Below are 27,102 nucleotides of genomic sequence, written 5' to 3'. Positions count from 1 at the left end.
TTAAAAATAAATTAAAAAATCATATTTTTTCTCCTGATTCTCTTCTGTAATTTTATATTATTTGTTATTTATGTTTAATTGTGTCTTGCTGCTTTTAATGTTGATGTAAATCTTTGTGTTGGATCGTCCTCAGTCTTCCAGTGTGGATCTCGTCCCTCCTCGTCTCCGCCAGACGACTGAGGACGGACCTGAAGAGACGGAAGAAAGTTTATCGTCTCCTGCAGCGGAAACTGGTCTGTCCCTCTGTCCCCCAGTCCCCCTGTCCTCATGTCATCATGTCATCTCAAAATTCCGACTTTTTTCTCAAAATTCCGACTTTTTTCTCAAAATTCCGACTTTTTTCTCGACTTTTTCCTCAAAATTTCAACTTTTTTCTCAAAATTCCGACTTTTTTCTCAACTTTTCCCTCAAAATTTCGACTTTTTCCTCAAAATTTCGACTTTTTTCTCAAAATTCCGACTTTTTTCTCGACTTTTTCCTCAAAATTTCAACTTTTTTCTTCCGTGTGTTTTGCATGCCTGCGAACGTTTTGTGTGCGTTTTTTTCGTGCGTTTTTGCGTGCGTTCGTGCGTTTTTTGTGCGTTTTGCATGTGTTTTTCTGTGCGTTCGTGCGTTTTTGCGTTTTTGCGTGCGTGCATTTTGCGTGCGTTTTTTCGTGCGTTCGTGCGTGCGTTTTGTGTGCGTTTTGCGTGTGTTTTGCGTGCGTTTTGCATGCGTTTTTTCGTGCTTTTTTTCGTGCGTTTTTGCGTGCGTGCGTTTTGCGTGCGTTCGTGCGTTTTTTGTGCGTTTTTTCGTGCGTTCGTGCGTTTTGCGTGCGTGCGTTTTGTGTGCGTTTTTTCCTGCGTTCGTGCGTTTTTGCGTGCGTGCGTTTTTGCGTGCGTGCGTTTTGTGTGCGTTTTTTTGTGCATTCGTGCGTTTGTTTTTCATGCGTTTTCGACATTTCCACTTTTTTCTCAAAATTTCAACTTTTTTCATCATGTCCTCATGTCAGCTAACAGCTAACCAGTGCCCAATGAACCAACTGCTACTAAAGTCCAACAGTTTTCAGTCGGTATCGGTTTATTCATAGATCCAGACCAGGTCCTGGTTCTACCTGGTCCAGTACTGACCCGGTTCTCTCTGGTTCTGGTTCCAGAAGATCCATGGTCTCGGTGTGAAGCAGCGTCCAGGACCAGGTCCAGGTCCAGGATCAGGTCTCCACCCGGGTCTCTCCAACCCGACCTACGTTTATCCAGAACCAGTGAAGAATCTGCTGAGAACCGTGTTCCCTGAGGGAGTCCAGAACCACCAGGACCCGGATCATAGTCAGGTAAGAACCAGAACCAGAACCAGAACCACCAGGACCCGGATCATAGTCAGGTAAGAACCAGAACCAGAACCAGGACCACCAGGACCCGGATCATAGTCAGGTAAGACCAGGACCTGGACCAGGTCTACCTCAGACCCCCTGACCTCCAGAACTGTTCTTGTGTTCCAGGTGGTCTACGTGACGGTGGAGGATCTTCATGGACTAGAACCTGCTGGTCCCCCTGAGACCTGATCCAGATCCTGGTCCTGGTTCCTGATGTTTCCTCAGAAAAACACCTGATTTTCTCAATAAATCACTTCAACCAATCAGTTTCCTGTCACTTATAAAACCATCATTTTATTTATTAAAGGAGCTTTTAAGAAATGAGACTCTCTAGCGCCACCCTTCACCACGACGGCCGTTGGGGGTACTGCAGCCAACAGTGAAGCCGGCACGGGAGAACGGGGAGAACGTGCATGCAGCGTCATGTGACGTCACATCCACAGGACAGCGCGGGAAATTCAGGACCGAATTGCAGCACATTTTGCAGCAACAGCCTGTTCAAGGCAAAGGAGAGATACACTAGAGGAATCATTCTTTTTGGTTTGGAACGCTTCATCTGACATTATTACTAGAAAACTTAAAATGTATACGGATTTTTTTCATAAATCCTGCCTCAATCCGGCCTCAAGCTCCTTTAAAACACTTTTCATTGTTTTTCTTGTTGCCATGGTGACCAAACCCCATTCATTCCTATGGGGCTTGTTACCATGAGATTAATGTTGAAATGCAATTTCAAGAATAACGTCGAGATTTTGTGAATAAAGTCAAAATTTCGATATTTCAACTTTTTTCGCGGCATTTCGGCTTTTTTTTAAACATTTCGACTTTTTTCTCAACTTTTTTCTCGATGTTTCGACTTTTTTCTCAAAGTCCATAATGAAAAAAAAATCTTCCTCCTCTAAAATATTGTTATAGAATTAGCGGAGCAGATAAGTCACATAATCGTGCATTTGGTGATACAAGCATGAAAATTGGCATGAGCAGTCTCCATGGGTCACTTGACAAGAAAATTGGTCGGGCCACTTGAAATTTCAAGTTGGCGGCCATTTTTCAAGATGGCCGCCACCTTGGTTGATCAATTAAGTGATGTAATTGTTTGGTTGGTGATATAGGCATGAAAATTGGCATGAGCAGTCTCCATGGGTCACTTGACAAGAAAATTGTCCGGGCCACTTGAAATTTCAAGTTGGTGGCCATTTTGCAAGATGGCCGCCACCTTGGTCGATCAATTAAGTGATGTACGGTAATTGTTTGGTTGGTGATATAGACATGAAAATTGGCATGAGCAGTCTCCATGAGTCACTTATCAAGAAAATGCTACCAGCCACTTGATGGCAGCCATTTTTCAAGATGGCCACCACCTTAGTGGAGCAGTTAAGTGATGTAAAGTTGGTTATACAAGCATGAGAATTGGCATGAGCGGTCTCATTGTTCCCCTGACAAGAAACTGCTCACAGCCAATTGGGATTTCAAGATGGCGGACATTTTTTCAAGATGGCCGCCACCTTATTGGAGCATTTAGGAAAATACAAGCATGGAAACTGCCGTGAGCCGCCACTGGATCCTCAAAAGATCAATTTTCCCATATACATTTTTTTTTTTCAGTAAAGAGGACTTGGAGTCATTATTTTTTTTTTTAAGTTTTGGATGATGCCAAAACAATTTTATGCCATGAAAAAAACCTCTAACACTTAGGCATAAAAGTACATTTGTGTTGATTTGGTGATTACGGGTAAATTAGACTAGAGATTAGACAATTGCAAAACTAAGTGCAAAGATGGTGCAGCAACCCATAGGCACTCGAGAGACCGTGAAACTCCATTTGCTGTTTACATTGGAATGGCGGTGTATGCTAAAACACGAAAGCGACTACTCATTGACCTACTTCATGAGAATGGGATATGCATCTCCTATGACAGGGTGTTGGAGGTTTCCGCACTGCTAGGAGAATCTGTGGTGAACCAGTATGTGGTAGATGGGGTTGTCTGCCCACCGATTCTGAGAAAGGGACTCTTCACCACATCTGCTATGGACAACATTGACCATAATCCCACAGCAACAACGGCCCATACATCCTTTCATGGTACAAGTATTTCTATGTTCCAACATCCAGGTCTTAACAATGAGGGTGAGATAAGGCCACCACTCCAACTTTCAGATGACAGACCAAGCAAAGTTCCTGAAATTCCTGAATCCTTCTCAAACATCCAACCAGCTTTCTTCAGAAAGAGAAACCCAGAGCCCCATCCTGTAGCCAACCTACCTTTACCAGACCTCACTGTATTCAACAGAAACTTGGCAGTTGGAGTTTGACTGGCTGGAGAAAGTTAGCCTAACCCAAGCAGTCGATGCTTCTGCCAATATAACATGGTCAGCCCACCATGCATCCCAACGGAGAAGCCTGGATTTTAAAGTCAGCATTACATCACTGCTTCCCCTCCCCCGAGACCAAGCCCACTCTGTTGCAACAGTAAAGCATGTCATGGACAAAGTTAGTGATACAGTGGCATTCCTGAATCCAAGACAAACGCCTGTCATAACTGCTTGCAAAACAGAACCCTCTGCAGTGGATGACAGCGACCTGCAAGCTTTGGTGAGACTTGTTGTGCTAATGTATGACAGATCCAGCGATGTCACAACTGTGAATGAGGCGAGGCTTGATCTCTTTGCCAGAAAGCAAAGACCATATGACCGGATCCCACCAACTCAAGCAGCACTCAAAGAGCATGCCAAACGTGCATCTTATGAGGCTGGATACGTGTGGGGACAGGCATTAAAGCGATAACCACAAATGCCAAGCCCATCTGACTGGGGATGGATAGAACAAGATGAGGAATGGAAAATCTTTTGGACTCCTTTTCCACCTATTGCAGAGAGTTGTTGGGAGTTGACCAAATGCACCAAGGCATGTACTGGAAGGTGTAAGTGCTTCAGATATGGACTCACTTGTACATGTCTGTGTAGTTGCCCCAGCTAGATCCTATCTGCATATTCTTTTTGCCAGGGTTACTCCCCCTTGGCACCTGTGTTTTCAGGTGTAGACCTATGGCTCGGCTCCCCATGGCCACATCAGTTTGTCTTCAGTTTTACCAGTTAATCGCATTTTTAGTTTAGTTCTTTAGTATTTTTTTCCACTGGGTAATTGCCAGTGAGAGATATTTTTAGTTGAGGAGATACTGTGTAATGTCAGCACCTCTACCTTTTATTTGTGAGGGATATTTTCAGTTTATCATGGTTCCACGGCTATGTCAGTCAGAGCTGCTGTTGCCTCTAGATCTGCCCATATTGCCATTCAGTAAATAATTGTTCAATTATTTTTTGGAGCGCTATCCATTCAGCACCAAAGCTGGCCATTTTAATAATCTTCCTTTTTGTTTCTCCATTCCTTAGTATTTATTTGACAACGTTAATGTCTGTTCATTTAGGTAATAATAAAAAATAAAAAAAAACCTCCCTTGTGAATGTTACCTTGTCGTGGTAAGGGAGCTTGTGCACTTCACTGAACCCTGAGAGCTATGCCGTTAGGAGGCAACTCCTGGCAGGTTTTACCACATTGGACAGGTCAAGGGTGAGGAGTTAGACAAAATACAGTAAAAAATCCACTCTTGGCCTTTTTAGGACCTCAAATTAAAATGGGAAAATATATTATTTAAAAATCCAGGTGGCAATCTCAAAGAATGGCTGCCATCTTGAAATTTCAAGTGGTTGTGAGCAGTTTCTGGTCAAGTGACCCATGGAGACTGCTCATGCCAATTTTCATGTCTATATCACCAACCAAACAATTACCGTACATCACTTAATTGATCGACCAAGGTGGCGGCCATCTTGAAAAATGGCCGCCAACTTGAAATTTCAAGTGGCCCGGACAATTTTCTTGTCAAGTGACCCATGGAGACTGCTCATGCCAATTTTCATGTCTACATCACCAACCAAACAATTACATCACCTAATTGATCAACCAAGGTGGCGGCCATCTTGAAAAATGGCCGCCAGCTTGAAATTTCAAGTGGCCCGACCAATTTTCTTGTCAAGTGACCCATGGAGACTGCTCATGCCAATTTTCATGCCTATATCACCAACCAAACAATTACATCACTTAATTTATCGACCAAGTTGGCGGCCATCTTGAAAAATGGCCGCCAACTTGAAATTTCAAGTGGCCCGACCAATTTTCTTGTCAAGTGACCCATGAACACTGCTCATGCCAATTTTCATGCTTGTATCACCAAATGCACGATTCTGCCTAAAATCCACTCTTAGCCGCTCCACTAAATATGTCAATAATATATATTGTTATAGTTATAGTTATGGAAATATTATTTTAATGTTTCTCCTGCCCTAATACTCTTCCGTACGTCACCGTCTCGTTATCGTCATGAGAAAAACGAAACGAAATAATTTCGTCATTGTTGAAGAAAACAAGACTGATAGGAACAAGTTAAAACATGTAGATTTGTATAAGTTTCTCTCTTTTTTTACTCTTTTTAAAAAAAATTTTATTGAAAGATAAACTGCAAACATACAATCCACCACCAGGGGGAGACAAACACTCAGGAAAATCAGGACACAATGAAACAATGAACTAGAAATACATGAAAAAGAAACACAAACTTACAGAAATACATGAAAAAGACACACATTAGTATTAGTATTACATATATTATTAATGTATTAATATAATATAATTACATAATATGTATTAATATAATATATAAATTAATGTATATTATTACATGTATAGTATTACATATATTATTAATGTATTAATATAATTATATAATATATATTAATATAAACATCCGTGGAGTGCACGGACACGGCTGTGACGTCAGCCGTGACGTCACGCCCAGAATGAGACCCAGAACCCCTTTGTTCATGTCTGCGCTGATGAGAAATCAGCTGGAGCCGCGAGCGGCTGAGAAAAAAACAGCCCGTCTACATCCCTTTTTTTAATTTTTTCTCGACAGCCACCAGGTTTATGAACATCTGCACCTCAGAGTTGGATCACCAAACAGACGTTTTGCGCTTTATAATAAAATCGCTGCGAGTCGCCTCGCGCTGACTCCTGCTTCCTGATTCAAACGTCTGACGGCCCCGCCCCCCGACCAATCAGTGGCGCGGAGGTTGGTGACCTCAGAAATAGTCCCGGCTCAGCCCGCTATAGAACCTCACTGAAATGGTTACAGAAAAAGGTATCGGCTTGGAGCGGCTCTACCCGTCTCAGCCCTAGTGCGAAAGCGCAAAACGGGTAGAACCGAGCTAGGGTGATACTAGTGCAAAAGTGCCATTAGACGGCCATCTTTGACGGCCATCTTTGTTGAGGGCCATCTTTGACGGCCATATTTGGTGAGGGCCATCTTTGACGGCCATCTTTGTTGAGGGCCATCTTTGACGGCCATATTTGGTGAGGGCCATCTTTGACGGCCATCTTTGTTGAGGGCCATCTTTGACGGCCATATTTGGTGAGGGCCATCTTTGACGGCCATCTTTGTTGAGGGCCATCTTTGACGGCCATATTTGGTGAGGGCCATCTTTGACGGCCATCTTTGTTGAGGGCCATCTTTGACGGCCATCTTTGTTGAGGGCCATCTTTGACGGCCATCTTTGTTGACGGCCATCTTTGACGGCCATCTTTGTTGACGGCCATCTTTGACGGCCATCTTTGGTGAGGGCCATCTTTGTTGAGGGCCATCTTTGACGGCCATCTTTGTTGAGGGCCATCTTTGACTGCCATCTTTGTTGACGGCCATCTTTGACGGCCATCTTTGACCTCTATCTTTGTGTTCCAGGAGAGCGACGCGTCTCAGAAATGTCTGGACATCAACAACTACGACAAGAGCATGTGCTCCATGTATTTCCAGAGATACAAGAACTGCAGGAAGTACTGGGTGAGTAGAGACACCTGGAGGACTCACCTGTAGCTCGTCAGTAGTTAGCTCCTGTGCTAACAGGTGTGCTAACAGGTGTGTTTACCTGTGCTAACCAGGTGTGCTAACCAGGTGTGCTAACAGGTGTGCTAACAGGTGTGTTTACCTGTGCTAACCAGTTGTGCTAACAGGTGCGCTAACAGGTGTGTTTACCTGTGCTAACCAGGTGTGCTAACAGGTGAGCTAACAGGTGTGTTTACCTGTATTGCAGCACGGCATCATGGTCCAGAGGAGGCGGGACGGCGTCCGGCCAGACATGCCCACGGCGGCGGAGAGAGAGGAGATGCTAACGGCGCTAGGAGGGAAGCCCTACTGAGGAGGGACCTGGGGGCGGGGCCTGTGTGGGCGGGGCCTGTTACAATGTGGGCAGGGCCTGGGCCGAACAGAGGAAGTGATTGTGAAGAGACTATTCCTCCGTCTGTCCGTTTGTCCTGAATAAAAACCAAACCTCGTACCTCGTCTGCAGCTCCGTTGTCATGGTTTCCTGTCTGCCGTCGCCATGGAAACGAGGATCGTTCCCACTGAGGAAACCACGAGGATTTTGGTTCTTTAGTTCCACAAGATCACACTCTGTTGTTGATACAAATGTCAGTCTTTGAGATCTTTAAAAAAATGCTATATAAATAAAATTGATTATTATTATTATTATTATTATTATTATTATTATTATTATTATTATTATTCTATGCAGATGACGCTCATTTGGAGCTGATTGATTAAGGCTTTTCTCCCACCAGGGGGGTTTTTACCTGCCATTGTTTATTTTATGTTTATGTAATAATTGAGTGTTCTGGTCTCTGGAAAGATCCTGGATCAACTTCAATAGACAATATATCAATAAAACTGAATTGAATTGAAAGAATTGGTACAAATGTCAGTCTATATGCAGATGACACTGATGTACGTTTACGTTCAGCATCCCGGATGTTTCCTGGAACCGGACTAAACCGGACTGAACCGGACCGAACCGGACTGTAACCAGAAATCTGCCAACCAGCTAGTTAGTTGAGCTAACTAGTAGCAGCTAGCTCAGTCTAAACCCAGCAAATCCTGTAGGATCTCCATTGTCAAAGGTAAGCTAACCAATGAGAGGTTCCACGATGACGACCAGCCAATCCCAACGGGTCTGGAGACGTCTATCAAAAGCCTCGGCCGATCGTACAGCAGAACTTAAAGACTCTGAGCAGGTGGAACAACTCAGGCTGGGCACACTATATAAGTGTAAGCCATTTACCATTTTACCAGGACACAATCAGCGGCCTCAAGCAGATTAACGACACTGCTCTACCTGGAAAAGTGAAGCTATGCTGCTTTCAGTTTGGGCTGCTACCTCGCCTCGTGGCCAATTCCCATCTATGAGGTCACTTTATCTCACGTCAATCGGCTTGAGAGGCTGGTGAATGCCCAAGAGAGTTTTAGTCTGTGGTGTAGAGAGTTTTAGTCTGTGGTGTATTTAGTTTTAGTCTGTGGTGTAGAGAGTTTTAGTCTGTGGTGTAGAGAGTTTTAGTCTGTGGTGTAGAGAGTTTTAGTCTGTGGTGTAGAGAGTTTTAGTCTGTGGTGTAGAGAGTTTTAGTCTGTGGTGTAGAGAGTTTTAGTCTGTGGTGTATTTAGTTTTAGTCTGTGGTGTAGAGAGTTTTAGTCTGTGGTGTAGAGAGTTTTAGTCTGTGGTGTATTTAGTTTTAGTCTGTGGTGTAGAGAGTTTTAGTCTGTGGTGTAGAGAGTTTTAGTCTGTGGTGTATTTAGTTTTAGTCTGTGGTGTATTTAGTTTTAGTCTGTGGTGTATTTAGTTTTAGTCTGTGGTGTAGAGAGTTTTAGTCTGTGGTGTAGAGAGTTTTAGTCTGTGGTGTAGAGAGTTTTAGTCTGTGGTGTAGAGAGTTTTAGTCTGTGGTGTAGAGAGTTTTAGTCTGTGGTGTAGAGAGTTTTAGTCTGTGGTGTAGAGAGTTTTAGTCTGTGGTGTAGAGAGTTTTAGTCTGTGGTGTAGAGAGTTTTAGTCTGTGGTGTAGAGAGTTTTAGTCTGTGGTGTAGAGAGTTTTAGTCTGTGGTGTATTTAGTTTTAGTCTGTGGTGTAGAGAGTTTTAGTCTGTGGTGTAGAGAGTTTTAGTCTGTGGTGTAGAGAGTTTTAGTCTGTGGTGTAGAGAGTTTTAGTCTGTGGTGTAGAGAGTTTTAGTCTGTGGTGTAGAGAGTTTTAGTCTGTGGTGTATTTAGTTTTAGTCTGTGGTGTAGAGAGTTTTAGTCTGTGGTGTAGAGAGTTTTAGTCTGTGGTGTAGAGAGTTTTAGTCTGTGGTGTAGAGAGTTTTAGTCTGTGGTGTAGAGAGTTTTAGTCTGTGGTGTAGAGAGTTTTAGTCTGTGGTGTATTTAGTTTTAGTCTGTGGTGTAGAGAGTTTTAGTCTGTGGTGTATTTAGTTTTAGTCTGTGGTGTAGAGAGTTTTAGTCTGTGTTGTAGAGAGTTTTAGTCTGTGGTGTAGAGAGTTTTAGTCTGTGGTGTAGAGAGTTTTAGTCTGTGGTGTAGAGAGTTTTAGTCTGTGTTGTAGAGAGTTTTAGTCTGTGGTGTAGAGAGTTTTAGTCTGTGGTGTAGAGAGTTTTAGTCTGTGGTGTATTTAGTTTTAGTCTGTGGTGTATTTAGTTTTAGTCTGTGGTGTATTTAGTTTTAGTCTGTGGTGTATTTAGTTTTAGTCTGTGGTGTAGAGAGTTTTAGTCTGTGGTGTATTTAGTTTTAGTCTGTGGTGTATTTAGTTTTAGTCTGTGGTGTAGAGAGTTTTAGTCTGTGGTGTAGAGAGTTTTAGTCTGTGGTGTAGAGAGTTTTAGTCTGTGGTGTATTTAGTTTTAGTCTGTGGTGTAGAGAGTTTTAGTCTGTGGTGTAGAGAGTTTTAGTCTGTGGTGTAGAGAGTTTTAGTCTGTGGTGTAGAGAGTTTTAGTCTGTGGTGTAGAGAGTTTTAGTCTGTGGTGTAGAGAGTTTTAGTCTGTGGTGTAGAGAGTTTTAGTCTGTGGTGTAGAGAGTTTTAGTCTGTGGTGTAGAGAGTTTTAGTCTGTGGTGTAGAGAGTTTTAGTCTGTGGTGTAGAGAGTTTTAGTCTGTGGTGTAGAGAGTTTTAGTCTGTGGTGTAGAGAGTTTTAGTCTGTGGTGTAGAGAGTTTTAGTCTGTGGTGTAGAGAGTTTTAGTCTGTGGTGTAGAGAGTTTTAGTCTGTGGTGTAGAGAGTTTTAGTCTGTGGTGTAGAGAGTTTTAGTCTGTGGTGTAGAGAGTTTTAGTCTGTGGTGTAGAGAGTTTTAGTCTGTGGTGTAGAGAGTTTTAGTCTGTGGTGTAGAGAGTTTTAGTCTGTGGTGTAGAGAGTTTTAGTCTGTGGTGTAGAGAGTTTTAGTCTGTGGTGTAGAGAGTTTTAGTCTGTGGTGTAGAGAGTTTTAGTCTGTGGTGTAGAGAGTTTTAGTCTGTGGTGTAGAGAGTTTTAGTCTGTGGTGTAGAGAGTTTTAGTCCGCTGGGATCCGTGGTCGTGTAATATACACAGATTATGACATTATTATTATTTCTATATTATTCTTTGTTACAGTGGCTAAATTATGTGTTTTTGTCGCGCAAGGTACTGAGGAACCCATTGACTTCACATAGTACTATATCTGTGGTGTTCCCATTAAAACCTCAATAAAATACTGCTAAAACAGCGTTAAAAACATGCTTTTACAAACAGACAGTAACAAACAGTACAGGATTAAAAAAGATAAAGAATAAGAAACAAATCACACATTATATATATATATATATATATATATATATATATATATATATATATATATATATATATATATATATATATATATATATATATTAGTTTTAGTCTATATATATATATATATATATATATATATATATATATATATATATATATATATATATATACACACGTATACATACACATGTCCATAGGTCCATATCTATGTGTATTATACCTTTGTTTTACAGTTTTTCACAATTGTTTAAACACATTTATTGGAACATCAGACACAATGTGCACAACCTGAAACTCATGTTTCAGGTGGCTGAACCAATCCTGCTGAACTCCAAGCACATTTACTGCTCTAGACTCAAATTCCCATTCCATACCACACATTTCTCACAACACTACACACAATTCCCAATAACCTGCACACTCTTCCTGAATTCCCTCTCTTGCTGTTCACATAGAACACACAGTCAATCACATTTCTAAACTCCAAAGTCTGCTGTGCAATATGCAATCAGCAATTTGCCATTGAATTCATATTCATTGATGAAGCGGGTTCAACCTTGTAAAAAGAAGGCGCCGAGGGAGGAATATCATCGGCCAGCGTGTCATCACAGAGGTCCCTGTCCAACATGGAGGAACATAACAATGTGTGCTGCCATCAATCACCACGGCGTCCTCCATCACCATGCCACTCTTGGCCCCTACAACACTGCACTTCTTCTAGCATTCCTGGACCAGCTCTACAATATCATTGTCCAGCCAGACCAGATGGAGGACACAGAGGTGGTCAGGGTCGTTGTTATCTGGGACAATGTCAGTTTCCACCGGGCTGCTCTGGTCCGTGAGTGGTTCAGGGTCCATCCAGAAGTTGATGTCCTATATCTCCCTCCATACTCTCCCTTCCTCAACCCAATTGAGGAGTTTTTCTCTGCCTGGAGATGGAAGATATACGAGAGAAATCCTCAGACACGGATCCCACTGCTGCAGGCCACGGAGGACACATGTGGCGATGTCACTGCTGAGGCCTGTCAAGGCTTCATACAGCATTGTAGGAGATTCTTTCCCCGCTGCTTGGCCAGGGAGAACATCTCCTGAGACATGGATGAGGTCCTGTGGCCAGCCAGGGATGAAAGGCAGGATGCAGCCTAATACTTTTGTTCTGTTTCTATTTTCTGTCAAGTTTTCATCCACAGCTTGCTGTGATGTCCAGTGGACTGCACATTTTGAGTCCAAATACTGTAAAATATTATTTGTTGTTACAGTAAAGAATTGTGTTGTTTTCTATTTGAGTAGCCTATACATAAGAATACTATATGGTGATATATTACATCCAACAGCCGAAGGTGAAACACTGAGACATTCATATAGTGTTTTCCATTCATACTATAGTGTCTTCCATTCTGCACATCAGTGTTCAGTGGGTGCTTAGAAACGTCTACTCAAATGATGTATGTGTTTGGTATTTGAGAAGGAAATACCATTTAGTGAAGAGTTAACACTGTTTTGAGGGTAGAGTGTGCTTTTGCAAGAGAAGTGTAGGATTTTGCATTTTGTGTGTGAGTTTTGTAATTTTTGTTTAGAGTTTTGAGAAAGTGAGGTAGTCTATCAGGAAATGTGTTTAAACAATTTTGAAAAACTGTAAATGTATTAATCATTTAGTATTTATAGCTGTTTCTGAATTGTAATAACGAGCTTTTCATTTCTGTATCAGCACCTTTATGTTGTTTATGCTTTATTTTTATTTTATTTTTATCGTCTCATTTTATACTATTTTAATCTGGTTTTATTGCCTTTAATGTTTTAATTATTTAAGGATTTTTCTAAATAAAAAAAGGCAAGGGAAATTTATTTATATAGCACAATTCAATACAAGGTAATTCAAAGTGCTTTACATTGACATTAAAAGCGGCAAGACATAATTAGACAGTAAATAATTAGACACAATTATACAGTAAATAACAAATAAGATTGAATAAGATGATAAGAAAAGAAGTAAAATAATAAAAAGCTTAATGTTAATTTAAGTTTAATTTAGTTTAATTTAAGAGTACGCTTGAGTAAACAGTAATGTTTATAACCCTGATGAAAAAAAATAAAATAAAATAAAATAAAATAAAATAAAATAAAACAAAATAAAATAAAATAAAAATAAAAGATTTTAATGATTTTTCTGGTTTTACATAAAGTTGATTGTGAGTTTTGGCGCCAATCAGCGGCTCCGCCGCCGTCACGTGGTCCGGGACGCTGGAAACCTCCGGCCAATCAGAGCTCGGCCTTCGATCCTTTGATGTCCCGCTGAGCGCCGGTGAGCGGTCCTCCAGGTGAGACGGCTGTGACGTCACTCTTCCAGGTGAGCGGTCCTCCAGGTGAGACGGCTGTGACGTCACCAGACAGGTGAGCTGTGACGTCACCCACACCTGTCCTGGTCCTTTAACGCTCCACTAACTTAGAAGTGCCGTCCCGACGGCGCATGCGCCGCGGTTTAATTACCTCTCTAACGTTAACTAACGGAGCCTGATGATGATGCGTTCAGGGAACCTGGTAAACTAGAAACCTGCTGAGTTCTTACATTCACCCTGTTAAATGTTGTTAAATCAGGTTTTCATCAGAGTTACAACTTAAAATAAGACTTTAATTAATTGTCTGGTGTCCAGATTAATAAGATAAGACTTTATTAATAAAATAAGACTGTATTTATGTCCAGATCCAGACCTGCAGGTCCTCTACTGACCACCAATGTTTTACTTAACAGCAGAAATAAAGTCAGAAACTTTTTCAGGGTTTCAGGTCCAGGTCTAGACGTGTCCCCGTCTCCTCATGGACGTCTACGTGTCTCTCTGCCGGTCCTTCGGGTGAGTCCAGTTCTCCCCCGTCCTTCTGTCCTCCGTCAGCATCACTGATGTCTTAAATTTATTACATTTTCAGGTGGGTCTTTTTTTTTTTTCTTTTCTCCAAAACTGATAATTTGATACTTGACAGATAATGATATATATTTGTTCATTTTCAGTCCAGAGTTCTACATTTTGTGTTTTTAAGAATCTAAGAATGTTTTATAATCTGGATTTGAAACACCAGAATTATTATTGGGTTAAATTACAGACTTTGAGTTCCATGTAATAAATTACCAATAATGTAATAAGGTTTTACATTATCAGTAAAAATGTTATTACAATATCAGTCAGGATATTTTATTACATTATTGGGTGAAATTATTACATTATTGGTGAAATTGTTACATTATTGGTGAAATTATTACATTATAGGAAATAATTACATTATTGGTGAAATTATTACATTATAGGAAATTATTACATGATAGGTGAAATTATTACATTATAGGGTGAGACTATTACATTATAGGGTGAAATTATTACATTATAGGGTGAAATTATTACATTATAGGGTGAATTTATTACATTATAGGGTGAAATTATTACATTATAGGGTGAATTTATTACATTATGGGGTGAATTTATTACATTATAGGGTGAATTTATTACATTATAGGGTGAATTTATTACATTATAGGTGAATTTATTACATTATAGGGTGAATTTATTACATTATAGGGTGAATTTATTACATTATAGGTGAATTTATTACATTATAGGGTGAATTTATTACATTATAGGTGAATTTATTACATTATAGGTGAATTTATTACATTATAGGGTGAATTTATTACATTATAGGTGAATTTATTACATTATAGGGTGAATTTATTACGGAGCACTAGTCTTTCCCTGACCCTGCACCCCAACCTGGGACTTGCTGATTGGGCCGGAGCTTCGGGAGCTGCGTGCTGGCCTGCGGTCCCCACCCCCGGTCATCCCGTTGCTGCTTCCACCTGCCTGCTGTGCTGTTGCCGTCCCTGACCCACCAGTCTGGCCCTCGGCAGGAGGGTCCCCCCTTATGATCCTGGTCCTGCTCAAGGTTTCTTCCCTCCTAAAGGGGAGTTTTTCTTGCCACTGTTTGGCTTAAGGTTTTTCTCCCACTAGGGGAGTTTTTACCTGCCATTGTTTATGTAATAACTGCTCGGGGGTTTATGTTCTGGGTATGGGTCTCTGGAAAGCGTCTAGAGACAACTCTGTTGTATTAGACGCTATATAAATAAAATTGAATTGAATTGAATTGAATTATTACATTATAGGTGAATTTATTACATTATAGGGTGAATTTATTACATTATAGGTGAATTTATTACATTATAGGTGAATTTATTACATTATAGGTGAATTTATTACATTATAGGTGAATTTATTACAGTATAGGGTGTTTCAAGACTGTAAGTTTGTGTCTGTTTTTCATGTATTTCTGCAGTTCATTGTTTCCTGATTTTCCTCCCTGAGTGAGTGTCGCCCCCTGGTGGTGAATTGTATGTTTGTAGTTTGTCTTTGAATAATATATATAAAAAAAAATAATAATAATATTTATATATATCAGAAAAACCAACCAAGTTCCTCTCCTCTGTCCTCAGACTTCCAGTCTGGATTTCTTCTCTTCTTTTTTCCGCCAGACGACTGAAGACGGACCTGAAGAGACGGAAGAAAGTTTATCGTCTCCTGCACCGGAAACTGGTCTGTCCCCCGTCCCCCTGTCATCATGTCATCTCAAAATTCCGACTTTTTTCTCAAAATTCCGACTTTTTTCTCAAAATTTCGACTTTTTCCTCAAAATTCTGAATTTTTTCTCGACTTTTTCCTCAAAATTTCAACTTTTTTCTCGACTTTTTCCTCAAAATTTCAACTTTTTTCTCGACTTTTTCCTCAAAATTCCGACTTTTTTCTCAAAATTCCGACTTTTTTCTCGACTTTTTCCTCAAAATTTCCTCATGTCCTCCTCATGTCATTTTTCGTGCGTTGTTTCGTGTGTAATGTGTAAAGTGTAATTACTTTTTCTGACTAAAAATTAGACAAAAATTACACTAAAAATCCTCATGTCATCAGCGTTCGTATGTTTTTTCGTGCGTTTTTTGTGCGTTTTTTCGTGCGTGCGTGCGTTCTGCGTGCCTTTTGCGTGCTTACGTGCGGGCGGGTGGGCGGGCATCCATTTTTGCGAGTGTGCGTTTTTTTTGTGCATTCATTCTTTCGTGCGTTCTCGACATTTCCACTTTTTTCGCAAAATGTTGACTTTTTCATCCAAATTTCCACTTTTTTCCCCAAATTTCCACTTTTTTCATTATATCCTCACAACAGCTAACAGTTAGGAGCTAACAGTAAAGACTACAGTAAACAGCTAACAGCTAATAGACTAGTTAAGACCCCGTAGCTAACAGTTAAGAACGAGCTGCTAATAGTTAAACAGCTGAGAGGTATCAGGTAGCAGCTAAGCAAGTAGTGGCTAACAGCTAAAAGCCAGTGGTAAAGACCACAGCTAACAACTAACCGGTGGCAGCTAACACGTTGCAGCTAACAGCTAACCAGTTGCAGCTAACAGCTAACCAGTTGCAGCTAACAGCTAACCAGTTGCAGCTAACAGCTAACCAGTTGCAGCTAAGAGCTAACCAGTTGCAGCTAACAGCTAACCAGTTGCAGCTAACAGCTAACCAGTTGCAGCTAACAGCTAACCAGTTGCAGCTAACAGCTAACCAGTTGAACCCCTGCTACTAAAGTCCAGCAGTTTTCAGTCGGTATCGGTTTGAATCGGTTCTACCTGGTCCAGTACTAACCCGGTTCTCTCTGGTTCTGGTTCCAGAGGGTCCATGGTCTCGGTGTGAAGCAGCGTCCAGGACCAGGTCCAGGTCCAGGACCAGGACCAGGACCAGGTCTCCACCCGGTTCTCTCCAACCCGACCTACGTTTATCCAGAACCGGTGAAGAACCTGCTGAGAACCGTGTTCCCTGAGGGAGTCCAGAACCACCAGGACCCGGATCATGGTCAGGTAAGAACCAGAACCTGGACCAGGTCCCTGTCCCTGTCCAGGACCAGGTCCAGGTCTACCTCAGACCCCCTGACCTCCAGAACTGTTCTTGTGTTCCAGGTGGTCTACGTGACGGTGGAGGATCTTCATGGACTAGAACCTGCTGGTCCTGCTGGTCCTGATCCCCCTGAGTCCTGATCCAGATCCTGGTCTCTGATCCAGATCCTGGTCCTGGTTCCTGATGTTTCCTCAGAAAAACACCAGAGTTTCTCAATAAATCACTTCAACCATCAGTTTCCTGTCACTTATAACAGTTAACAGTTATAAACATCATCATTTCTAAAGCATTTTCATTCATAAAAAAGTTTACCATATTTAAATATTCTACAAGTTTAAAACAAAACTAAAAAACAACCACAAAAACACAGAAACTTAAAATCAAAATGCCCCCAGGCTTGTTACCATGGAAACCCATTCATTCCTATGGGGTTTGTTACCATGCGATTCATTTCAAGAATAACGTCGAGATTTTGTGAATATAGTCAAAATTTCGACATTTTCGTCTTTTTTCTTGACGTTTTGACTTTTTTCAAAGTCCATAATAAAAAAAAATCTTCCTCTAAAATATTTAAATTTTTCTCCTGTCCTAATACTCTAACATACATCACGGTCTCGTTATTATCATGAAAAAAAGGTGCTATAAACGAAATCATTTCGTCACGAAAACAAGACTGATAGGAACCAGTGAAAACATGTAGATTTGAATAATGTTAGTGAGTAAAAGGACGGATTTCCTCGTCTGAGAAGGTTCTGAATGACCCCTGACCCCTGACCTCGGCGGTCTGGTCTCTTTTATTTATTTATTGTTTTATTTTTTTTATTTTTTTTAATTGAAAGACAAACTGCAAACATACAATCCACCACCAGGGGGAGACAAACACTCAGGAAAATCAGGACACAATGAAACAATGAACTAGAAATACAAGAAAAAGAGACACTTAGGGTGCGTCCCAATACTCCCCCTCGCCCTCCTTTTCTTCCCTAACCCTAACTTTTGCGCGTTCCCGTGAAGGTAGTGGTGTCCCAATTCCTCTTTTCACCTAGGGGGAGGGGCCATAACGAGGGCTAGGGGCTGAGAATAGCCCCTTCAAATCGAGGGATTTCAGATGCTGACTTCGCCAGCGAGGGGGTATGAAAATTTCCCAGAATGCTTTTCGTCGTCATTTGCGGACTGAATCAAAAAAAAAAACATGGAGGACATTTCTTGTTTTTTTGGGAATAAAATCAATATTTTGAGTTAGTTTCTGCATAAAAATGCGTTTTGATTACATTTCCTTTTGCAAACCAATATTTTACTTTCATAATATTCACTCAGTGAATGTACATAATCCCTTTTTTGTCCGTTGTTCGCTAAGATCGCGCCGGAATATGATTACGTAACCTACGTAAACTACGCCGTAGGTTACGTAAGCTACGCCGTAGGCTGCGTTTATTTAACGCGGACCTAAACTCCGGAGCCGGCAGACAGAAATCTCTAAATTTTGGAGCAAATTTCTTTTTTTTTTTTTTTTTTTTTTTTTTTTACCTTGTCTGCACACATATTATTGATTGATACCATGACGGTAGAAACCAAAAGTGTATATATGTGCATTATTACTATATGCAATATATACATATATATACGCACACATATGCGTACACATACATAAATATACACATACAAACCCAGTGTTTTTTTTTTTTTTTTTTGGGGGGGGAGGGGGTGGGGGGGGGGGGGGGGGGGTGACGACATCCACTGCCAATCCAGGAAGCAGGAACACACGGAGACACACGTCAAGCACTGGAAATCTGCAACAAAAAACCACAAACAAAGCACGAAACCGGCACGGAGCCATCCAAAACACGAACAGCAATCGACCTAAATCTTGAGATCTGATCGCAGTCTGAGCTACGCTATCGCTACCGCTACCTAAACCCAAAAACTAGAGAGCCAGCATGCAGGTGAACAAGCCAGTGTGTATGTCTATGTGTGTGTGTGTATGTATATGATCATGCGTGTGTGTGTGTGTGTGTGTGTGTGTGTGTGTGTGTGTGTATGTGTATGCATGTGACCGAATGACTATATGTGTGTATGTGTGTGTGTGTGTGTGTGTGTGTGTGTGTGTGTGTATGCATGTGACTGAATGACTATATGTGTGTATGTGTGTGTGTGTGTGTGTGTGTGTGTGTATGCATGTGACTGAATGACTATATGTGTGTATGTGTGTGTGTGTGTGTGTGTGTGTGTGTGTGTGTGTGTGTGTGTGTGTGTGTGTGTGTGTGTGTGTAATAAACCAAACAAAGCTCCACCTGAAGTGTATCTATAGTGGGGGAGGGGGGGGAGCAACCCCGCCACCCGCGAGACCAGAGGCCGACAAGGAAGAGCCTGGAACCCAGGCCACCGGCAACCCCACAGAGGGGAGAAGTAGGAGGGAGGCAACCCACCGCCTGCGAGGCCCCCCCCCCACCCGGCGGCGGCCGAGGGGGCCCGCGGGCGGGTCCCCCACGGCGCGGAAAGAAGCAGCCAGGGATCCCGCGGCGGCGGACCGCGACCCAGGCAATCCCCGGCCCCCCGGTCCGGGCCGGACACGCGGCCAGGAGGCCCTCACCCTTCAGGCCAACGACCCCCACCCGGCAGGGGGCCAGCCTGCCCGGAGAGACAGAGCCGCCCCGGCCGCCGACGCGGGCAGGCGCACCCGTCCCCCACGAAAGTGGCCCTCCAAGACCAGAGGGGCGCCCCGCCGCAGAGGCAGCGGGGGGGACCGGAGACGGGCCCGGAGAGAGGGAACCCCCCAACAAGGCGACACCCGCGCAGGCCCGACAACGGAGGGCCCCAGACCCAGGCATCCCATTCATTCATCCATTCACCTATCCGATACCTATACTAATAATAATATAATATACTATACATAATAATAATAATAATAATAATAATACTAATAATACTAATAATAATAATAATAATAATAATAACCATCTTTGTATAATATAATATTGATAAATTATTAAGTTTTTGATGTCCTGCCAATGGAGGCTCAAATCCTCCATGGCAGGACCCTTCCATACCGCATTCTCACCGACACAGACATACAATCACGCACCGTTTCCCCCTCCCCGGGGGGGTCCAGCACCGCCAGAAGGCACCCCAGGCTGCACGGCGGGCCCCGCCAGGCCCGGGTAACCCGACCCACCCGTCCCAGGCCCAGGCCGGTGAGGGAACGCGGGTGATGTGGGACCCCCTCCCGCCCCTTGTGTTGAGTGCATGTGATTAATGCCATAAAAACAGGGAGGAGGGAGGGCCAAGTATCGATTGACACCCACCCCCCCCCCCCCCCTCCCGAACTACGTGTCCTTGTCAAGTGTATTTATAAAGTGTTGAATGTGCAGTGTCTAGTTTGCTGTTAAAACCGTGAGGCGGGGAGTGCCGGGCCACGCGGGACAGTGCCCCCCACGACCCGGACCCCCCGCCTTTCGCCTATGTGCGTATGAATCGTGTAGGGGGGCAGGAGGGGGAGCGGAGGCCGAAGCCAGGAGGCAGGACCAGCAAAGCCGGCCCTGATAAGACACCCGCGTCCCCCCACCGGCCATCCAGTAGACGGGGGCCGGCCCCCCGAGCCGGGCCAGGGCCCCACCGTACCTCCACGGGCGCCCCCGGCGCCGCCGGAGCCCCCAGACGGAGGGGGAAACGGTCCAACATCCTCCCATTCATACTGACAACATAAGACATAGATACCTGGAAATGGCGCCACCCCGCCGCCGCGCCCGCCCGTGCACCCCCCGGTCAGGGGAGGCCCGATCCCCGGACCCGGCCCCACCCCCCCCCCGAGGCCACCCCGGCGGACACCCCAAGGGTCACGGAGCCCCCACATCCGCAGGGGCACTTGGCCCCCGCCCAGCGACGGAGGACCAAGGCAGCAATGCCCCCCCAGCGCAGACAGCCACCCCCCACCCAGGCACGACCGGGCCCTCCGGGTGGGACCCCCCACGTCCACGGCCGCGCCCCCCCCCGGGAGGCCCGGAGACGCCCAAGCCACCGCCCCCCGCCCGAGCCCTCCCCAGCCACCCCCCCCCCCACCGCCATGAGGCACCCCCCCCCACAGGCCCCCAAGGCCCCCACCGGCTAGGGACAGGGCCGCGCGGCCCCCCCCCACCGCCCCCCAGGGGCCACCAGAGGCCCGCGCCCCAGACCCCCCAAGCCGACCCCCAACCCCAAGGGCTACGAGATCACCCCCCCCCCCCCGCCCCCACTAGGTAACGAAGCCAATAATCGGAGACCACAGAGAGTGCAATTCAGCCGAATGTTGTTCAGTGGAGGCAGACATTATCTCACTACTAATATGATCTGATAAAAGATTCCTAAAATGGTTAATACATAAACTGGATTTTTGTTTCCAATTTACTAGAATGGTTTTCTTTGCGATACATAAAGCAGTGAGAACCCGGTGTGTCCAATTAGGATCTATTTGAGTGTCTCCCAGGTGACCTAATATACATACCGTGGGGCACACTGGGATTCTGTGGTCGATCCATGTGGATAAATCCTCACAAATCTCCTTCCAGAACCTCTGTACCGGTGTACAGAACCATAAAGCATGCATATAATTATCTGGGGTGTTCTCTGTGCACTGTGAACAGATATTAGAGGTGACAAAGCCCATCTGGAACATCCTTTGTCCAGTATAATGTATTCTATGAAGAACTTTATACTGTATAAGTTGTAAGTTTGGGTTTTTAGTCATAGTAAACGTATTAAAGCATATTTGTGACCAAGAAAACTGGTCGGTATTAAGAGAGAGAGATCCGCCTTCCACTTGGAGATCGGGAGAGAGACTGAATCGTCCAGTTTAGACACTAACCTGTAAAGTTTTGATAACAACTTTAAATTGCTTAGATTTAATAAATCTATTATCTTAGCGGGAAGTTGTAAGTCTAATTGTCTAATTTTGTATGTTTTATTTATTATGGCCTTGAGTTGTTGATACTCTAAAAATTTACTCCTGCTAACTCCGTATTGAACCATAAGTGTATTGAAAGGTACAAACTGTCCTCCTACAATTACGTGCTGTAAGTACCGTATTCCTTGATCTCTCCATTGAACGAAGTTAACCATCTTTTTATCATTTTTCACGATGTCTGGGTTGTTCCATATGGGTGTACGGTCACATGGAAATAGTGAAATTTTAGCTACTTTAAGAAATTCCCACCAAGCTGATAAAGTTGTGCTAATATTAATGCTTTTGAAACATTGATGACGTTTGATACTTTGACTAATAAATGGTAACTCTGAGATTTCTAGTTCGTTGCAAAACACTTGCTCTGAGTCCAGCCATTGACTATCTAAAGGATGATCTTTTGACCATTTTACAATATACTGTAATTTATTGGCAAGGAAGTAATACTGAAAATTAGGTAGCTCCAAACCTCCATATTCTTTAGATTTCTGCAATGTCTTTAAACTAATACGTGGAGTTTTATTTTTCCACAGAAATTTTGATACATATGAGTCCAGCGATTTAAACCAGGAAATAGGGGGTTTGAATGGTATCATTGAGAAAAAATAATTTACTTTTGGTAAAACCATCATTTTAATGGTGGCTATTCTACCCATGAGTGAAATGGGGAGAGAGCTCCATCTGGAAAGATCATCTTCTATTTTCTTTATAAGCTGAACATGATTTAATTTTATTAACTCTGACAGCCTAGGGGAGATGTTTATGCCTAAATATCTAATGTTCCCTGATTGTAATTGAGTATTTGTTATATTCCTAAAATTGCAGTTAACACACAAAACAGTGGATTTAGACCAATTAATAGAATAATCAGACAGAGATGAAAATCCCTCTATAAGTGCGATTGTCTGTGATAGTGAAGATCGTGAGTTCTGGAGGAAGAGGAGTACGTCATCCGCATAAAGACTTATTTTGTGCTCTACTATTTTGCATTGTATACCTTTAATATTTTGATTTTGTCTAATGGCTGCTGCTAAAGGTTCGATAAATATTGCAAATAATGAGGGAGATAGAGGGCAACCCTGTCTAGTGCCTCTTTGCAAGGTAAAACTTGTAGAGATTTGATCATTTGTCCTTACACGTGCCTTGGGAGAGCTGTATAATATTTTTATCCAGTCAATGAAAGATTCACCAAATCCAAATTTATGTAAGGTTGCCAATAGAAACTTCCAATTTACCTTATCAAATGCTTTTTCCGCGTCTAAGGATATAATAGTAGTTTCCTGTTTATTGATACTGGAGCAAATTTCTTAACAGGTGTAGCTACAACTGTTAGATTTCATCTATTAAACCAACATCTTCCTAAATGATTTATTTCAGCCAGCATAATTCTCAACAGAGCTGCGTCCCAGAGAGAGTTTCTCTCCCGGGACGACGCAGCAGCTTGACCCGGCGGACACCTCTCTTCTCGGGCTGTGAGCTGCTGCTGCTGTTACCATGGTAACAGCTGCTGCTGCTCCCCGGGGGCGGCGGCTCTTCTCATCTCCGAAAACATCGGGTCAAATTTCTTAACAGGCGTTATTTGGATAAACTGAGCCCAGGTTGCGGATCTTAAGGTTACCTTGAAAAATATTAAAACTTAATAAAGTGCCATATTAACAGCGCTACAGCTGAAATTAAAACAGCTTTTGGCTCTCTGCTTCCTGATCAGGTTAGGGATGAAAACGAGGGGGAGTAGGAGAAATGGGACAGGCACCTGGGCCAAGTGCCCTAGATCTCAAGTGCCCTAAAATCTCCCCCTTCTTAGGGGAGTATTGAGATTGGGCCAAACTTAAGTCTTGACGGCCTTTGATTGGTGGAGAGTTTAATGTTCTAATATAATGTTTGACCTCATTTTCAAAAATACAAAAAAGAGGCGTTTGATTAATATAACGGGATTTGTGAATAAACCATTTTGCCAATAATATAATAAGATTAATGATTTGTATGAAATTAGGTTTTTTGACAGATGGATAGTCAATGAAGCCAAACAATAAATGTTGAAAGCAAATGGATAAATGTGGTTAAAGTTCAACACAAACACTAATCTAATTACAGATATTTTTCCATAATGTTATAGTGAAAGAGCAACTAAATAAATGAGAAACATCTTCATTTTCCTTCACAGAAACAACTGTGTCTCTTTTGAAACGTTGAAGAAAAACTTTACATGGGTAGACTGTGAATTATTTTCATTTCCTTCATTTTATTAGTAATTAAGTATTTTGCAGGTAACGAATAAATCTCAAGATTGTTAACAAAGTACAGTGTGTATTTAGTGTGTATTTAGTGTATAAAACTCCTGTTTTCCAGTATTTAAATGCATCTTTGTTCCAGATTTTCACCTGTTTGAGCAGTTTCAGCCCTAGCAACGGTTGCTAAGGCCTAATAAACATTTACACCTTTATTTGATTGATGATTCTCTGCTGGAAGGTCACATGACCCCACGGAGGTTCAGGATTGGCTGATGATTCTCTCTCAGGATTGGCTAGAGTTGCTAGAGCGTTGCTAGGGCGTTGCTTGGGGGTTGCTAGGGAGTTGTTAGGGAGTTGTTAGGGAGTTGTTAGGGGGTTGCTAGGGGGTTGCTAGGGGGTTGCTAGGGGGTTGCTACGGGGTTGCTAGGGGGTTGCTAGGGGTTTGCTAGGGCGTTGCTAGGGCGTTGCTAGGGCATTGCTAGGGGGTTGCTAGGGCGTTGCTAGGGTGTTGCTAGGGGGTTGCTAGGGCGTTGCTAGGGCGTTGCTAGGGGGTTGCTAGGGCGTTGCTAGGGCGTTGCTACGGGGTTGCTACGGGGTTGCTAGGGGGTTGCTAGGGCGTTGCTAGGGCGTTGCTAGGGGGTTGCTACGGGGTTGCTAGGGCGTTGCTAGGGGGTTGCTAGGGGGTTGCTAGGGCGTTGCTAGGGAGTTGTTAGGGGTTTGCTAAGGCGTTGCTAGGGGGTTGTTAGGACGTTGCTAGGGCGTTCCTAGGGGGTTGCTAGGGCGTTGCTAGGGTGTTGCTAGGGGGTTGCTAGGGGGTTTCTAGGGCGTTGCTAGGGTGTTGCTAGGGGGTTGCTAGGGGGTTTCTAGGGGGTTGCTAGGGCGTTGCTAAGGGGTTGCTAGGGGGTTTCTAGGGCGTTGCTAGGGCGTTGCTAGGGGGTTGCTAGGGGGTTGCTAGGGGGTTTCTAGGGGGTTGCTAGGGAGTTGCTAGGGCGTTGCTAGGGGGTTGCTAGGGAGTTGCTAGGGGGTTGCTAGGGAGTTGCTAGGGCGTTGCTAGGGGGTTGCTAGGGCGTTGCTAGGGAGTTGCTAGGGGGTTGCTAGGGAGTTGCTAGGGCGTTGCTAGGGGGTTGCTAGGGCGTTGCTAGGGGGTTGCTAGGGCGTTCCTAGGGCGTTGCTAGGGGGTTGCTAGGGAGTTGCTAGGGCGTTGCTAGGGGGTTGCTAGGGAGTTGCTAGGGGGTTGCTAGGGAGTTGCTAGGGCGTTGCTAGGGGGTTGCTAGGGCGTTGCTAGGGGGTTGCTAGGGAGTTGCTAGGGGGTTGCTAGGGGGTTGCTAGGGAGTTGCTAGGGGGTTGCTAGGGAGTTGCTAGGGGGTTGCTAGGGAGTTGCTAGGGGGTTGCTAGGGAGTTGCTAGGGCGTTGCTAGGGGGTTGCTAGGGAGTTGCTAGGGAGTTGCTAGGGCGTTGCTAGGGGGTTGTTAGGGGTTGCTAGGGGGTTGTTAGGCCTAATCTTTGTTGACGGCCATCTTTGACCTCCATCTTTGTGTTCCAGGAGAGCGACGCGTCTCAGAAATGTCTGGACATCAACAACTACGACAAGAGCATGTGCTCCATGTATTTCCAGAGATACAAGAACTGCAGGAAGTACTGGGTGAGTACACACACCTGGAGGACTCACCTGTAGCTCGTCAGTAGTTAGCTCCTGTGCTAACAGGTGTGCTAACAGGTGTGCTAACAGGTGTGTTTACCTGTGCTAACCAGGTGTGCTAACCAGGTGTGCTAACAGGTGTGCTAACAGGTGTGTTTACCTGTGCTAACCAGGTGTGCTAACCAGGTGTGCTAACCAGGTGTGCTAACAGGTGTGTTTACCTGTGCTAACCAGGTGTGCTAACCAGGTGTGCTAACCAGGTGTGCTAACCAGGTGTGCTAACAGGTGTGTTTACCTGTGTTGCAGCACGGCATCATGGTCCAGAGGAGGCGGGTCGGCGTCCGGCCCGACATGCCCACGGCCGCGGAGAGAGAGGAGATGCTAACGGCGCTAGGAGGGAAGCCCTACTGAGGACGGACCTGGGGGCGGGGCCTGTTTCCGTGTGGGCGGGGCCTGGGCCTGTGGGGGCGGGGCCTGGGCCGAACAGAGGAAGTGATTGTGAAGAGACTATTCCTCCGTCTGTCCGTTTGTCCTGAATAAAAACCAAACCTCGTACCTCGTCTGCAGCTCCGGTGTCATGGTTTCCTGTCTGCCGTCGCCATGGAAACGAGGATCGTTCCCACTGAGGAAACCACGAGGATTTTGGTTCTTTAGTTCCCAACGATGACACTCAATGATACAAATGTTGATACAAATGTCAGTCTTTGAGATCTTTTAAAAAGTGCTATATAAATAAAATGTATTATTATTATTATTATTATTATTATTATTATTATTATTATTATTATTATTATTATTATTATTATTATTATTATTATTATTATATGCAGATGACGCTCATTTGGAGCTGATTGATTAAGGCTTTTCTCCCACCCGGGGGTTTTTACCTGCCATTGTTTATTTGATGTTTATGTAATAATTGAGTGTTCTGGTTTCTGGAAAGATCCTGGATCAACTTCAATAGACACTTTTTAAATAAAACTGAATTGAATTGAAAGAATTGGTACAAATGTCAGTCTATATGCAGATGACACTGATGTACGTTTACGTTCAGCATCCCGGATGTTTCCTGGAACCGGACCGAACCGGACCGAACCGGACTGTAAACAGAAATCTGCCAACCAGCTGGATAGTTGAGCTAACTAGTAGCAGCTAGCTCTGTCTAAACACAGCAAATCCCGTAGGATCTCCATTGTCAAAGGTAAGCTAACCAATGAGAGGTTCCACGATGACGACCAGCCAATCCCAACGGTTCTGGAGACGCCGATCAAAAGCCTCGGCCGATCGTACAGCAGAACTTAAAGACTCTGAGCAGGTGGAACAACTCAGGCCGGACACAATCAGCGGCCTCAAGCAGATTAAACACTGCTCTCCCTGGAAAAGTGAAGCT

General features: G+C 43.7%; 2 protein-coding genes across 2 annotated transcripts; both read left to right on the top strand.

The window, feature by feature from the left end:
* Positions 1–3,190: 3,190 nt before the first annotated feature.
* On the top strand, positions 3,191–7,612 carry LOC133423426 (coiled-coil-helix-coiled-coil-helix domain-containing protein 7-like). Its single transcript, XM_061713599.1, has 3 exons — positions 3,191–3,322; positions 7,141–7,239; positions 7,490–7,612. The coding sequence occupies exons 1-3, from the start codon at positions 3,191–3,193 to the stop codon at positions 7,592–7,594; spliced, it is 336 nt and encodes a 111-aa protein (XP_061569583.1). The 3' UTR covers positions 7,595–7,612.
* A 6,198-nt stretch (positions 7,613–13,810) lies between these two features.
* On the top strand, positions 13,811–26,378 carry LOC133423425 (coiled-coil-helix-coiled-coil-helix domain-containing protein 7-like). The gene is made up of 7 exons (XM_061713598.1): positions 13,811–13,845; positions 15,510–15,570; positions 16,688–16,703; positions 16,800–16,873; positions 16,973–16,987; positions 25,617–25,715; positions 26,019–26,378. Exons 1-7 carry the CDS (start codon positions 13,811–13,813, stop codon positions 26,121–26,123), a joined length of 405 nt encoding a protein of 134 aa, XP_061569582.1. The 3' UTR covers positions 26,124–26,378.
* Positions 26,379–27,102: the final 724 nt, after the last annotated feature.

Source organism: Cololabis saira, chromosome 22 (assembly GCF_033807715.1).
Source record: "Cololabis saira isolate AMF1-May2022 chromosome 22, fColSai1.1, whole genome shotgun sequence".
NCBI classification, from domain to species: domain Eukaryota; kingdom Metazoa; phylum Chordata; class Actinopteri; order Beloniformes; family Belonidae; genus Cololabis; species Cololabis saira.
The sequence above is the reverse complement of the archived record's forward strand: the minus strand, read 5'-3'. Positions and strand labels throughout refer to the sequence as shown.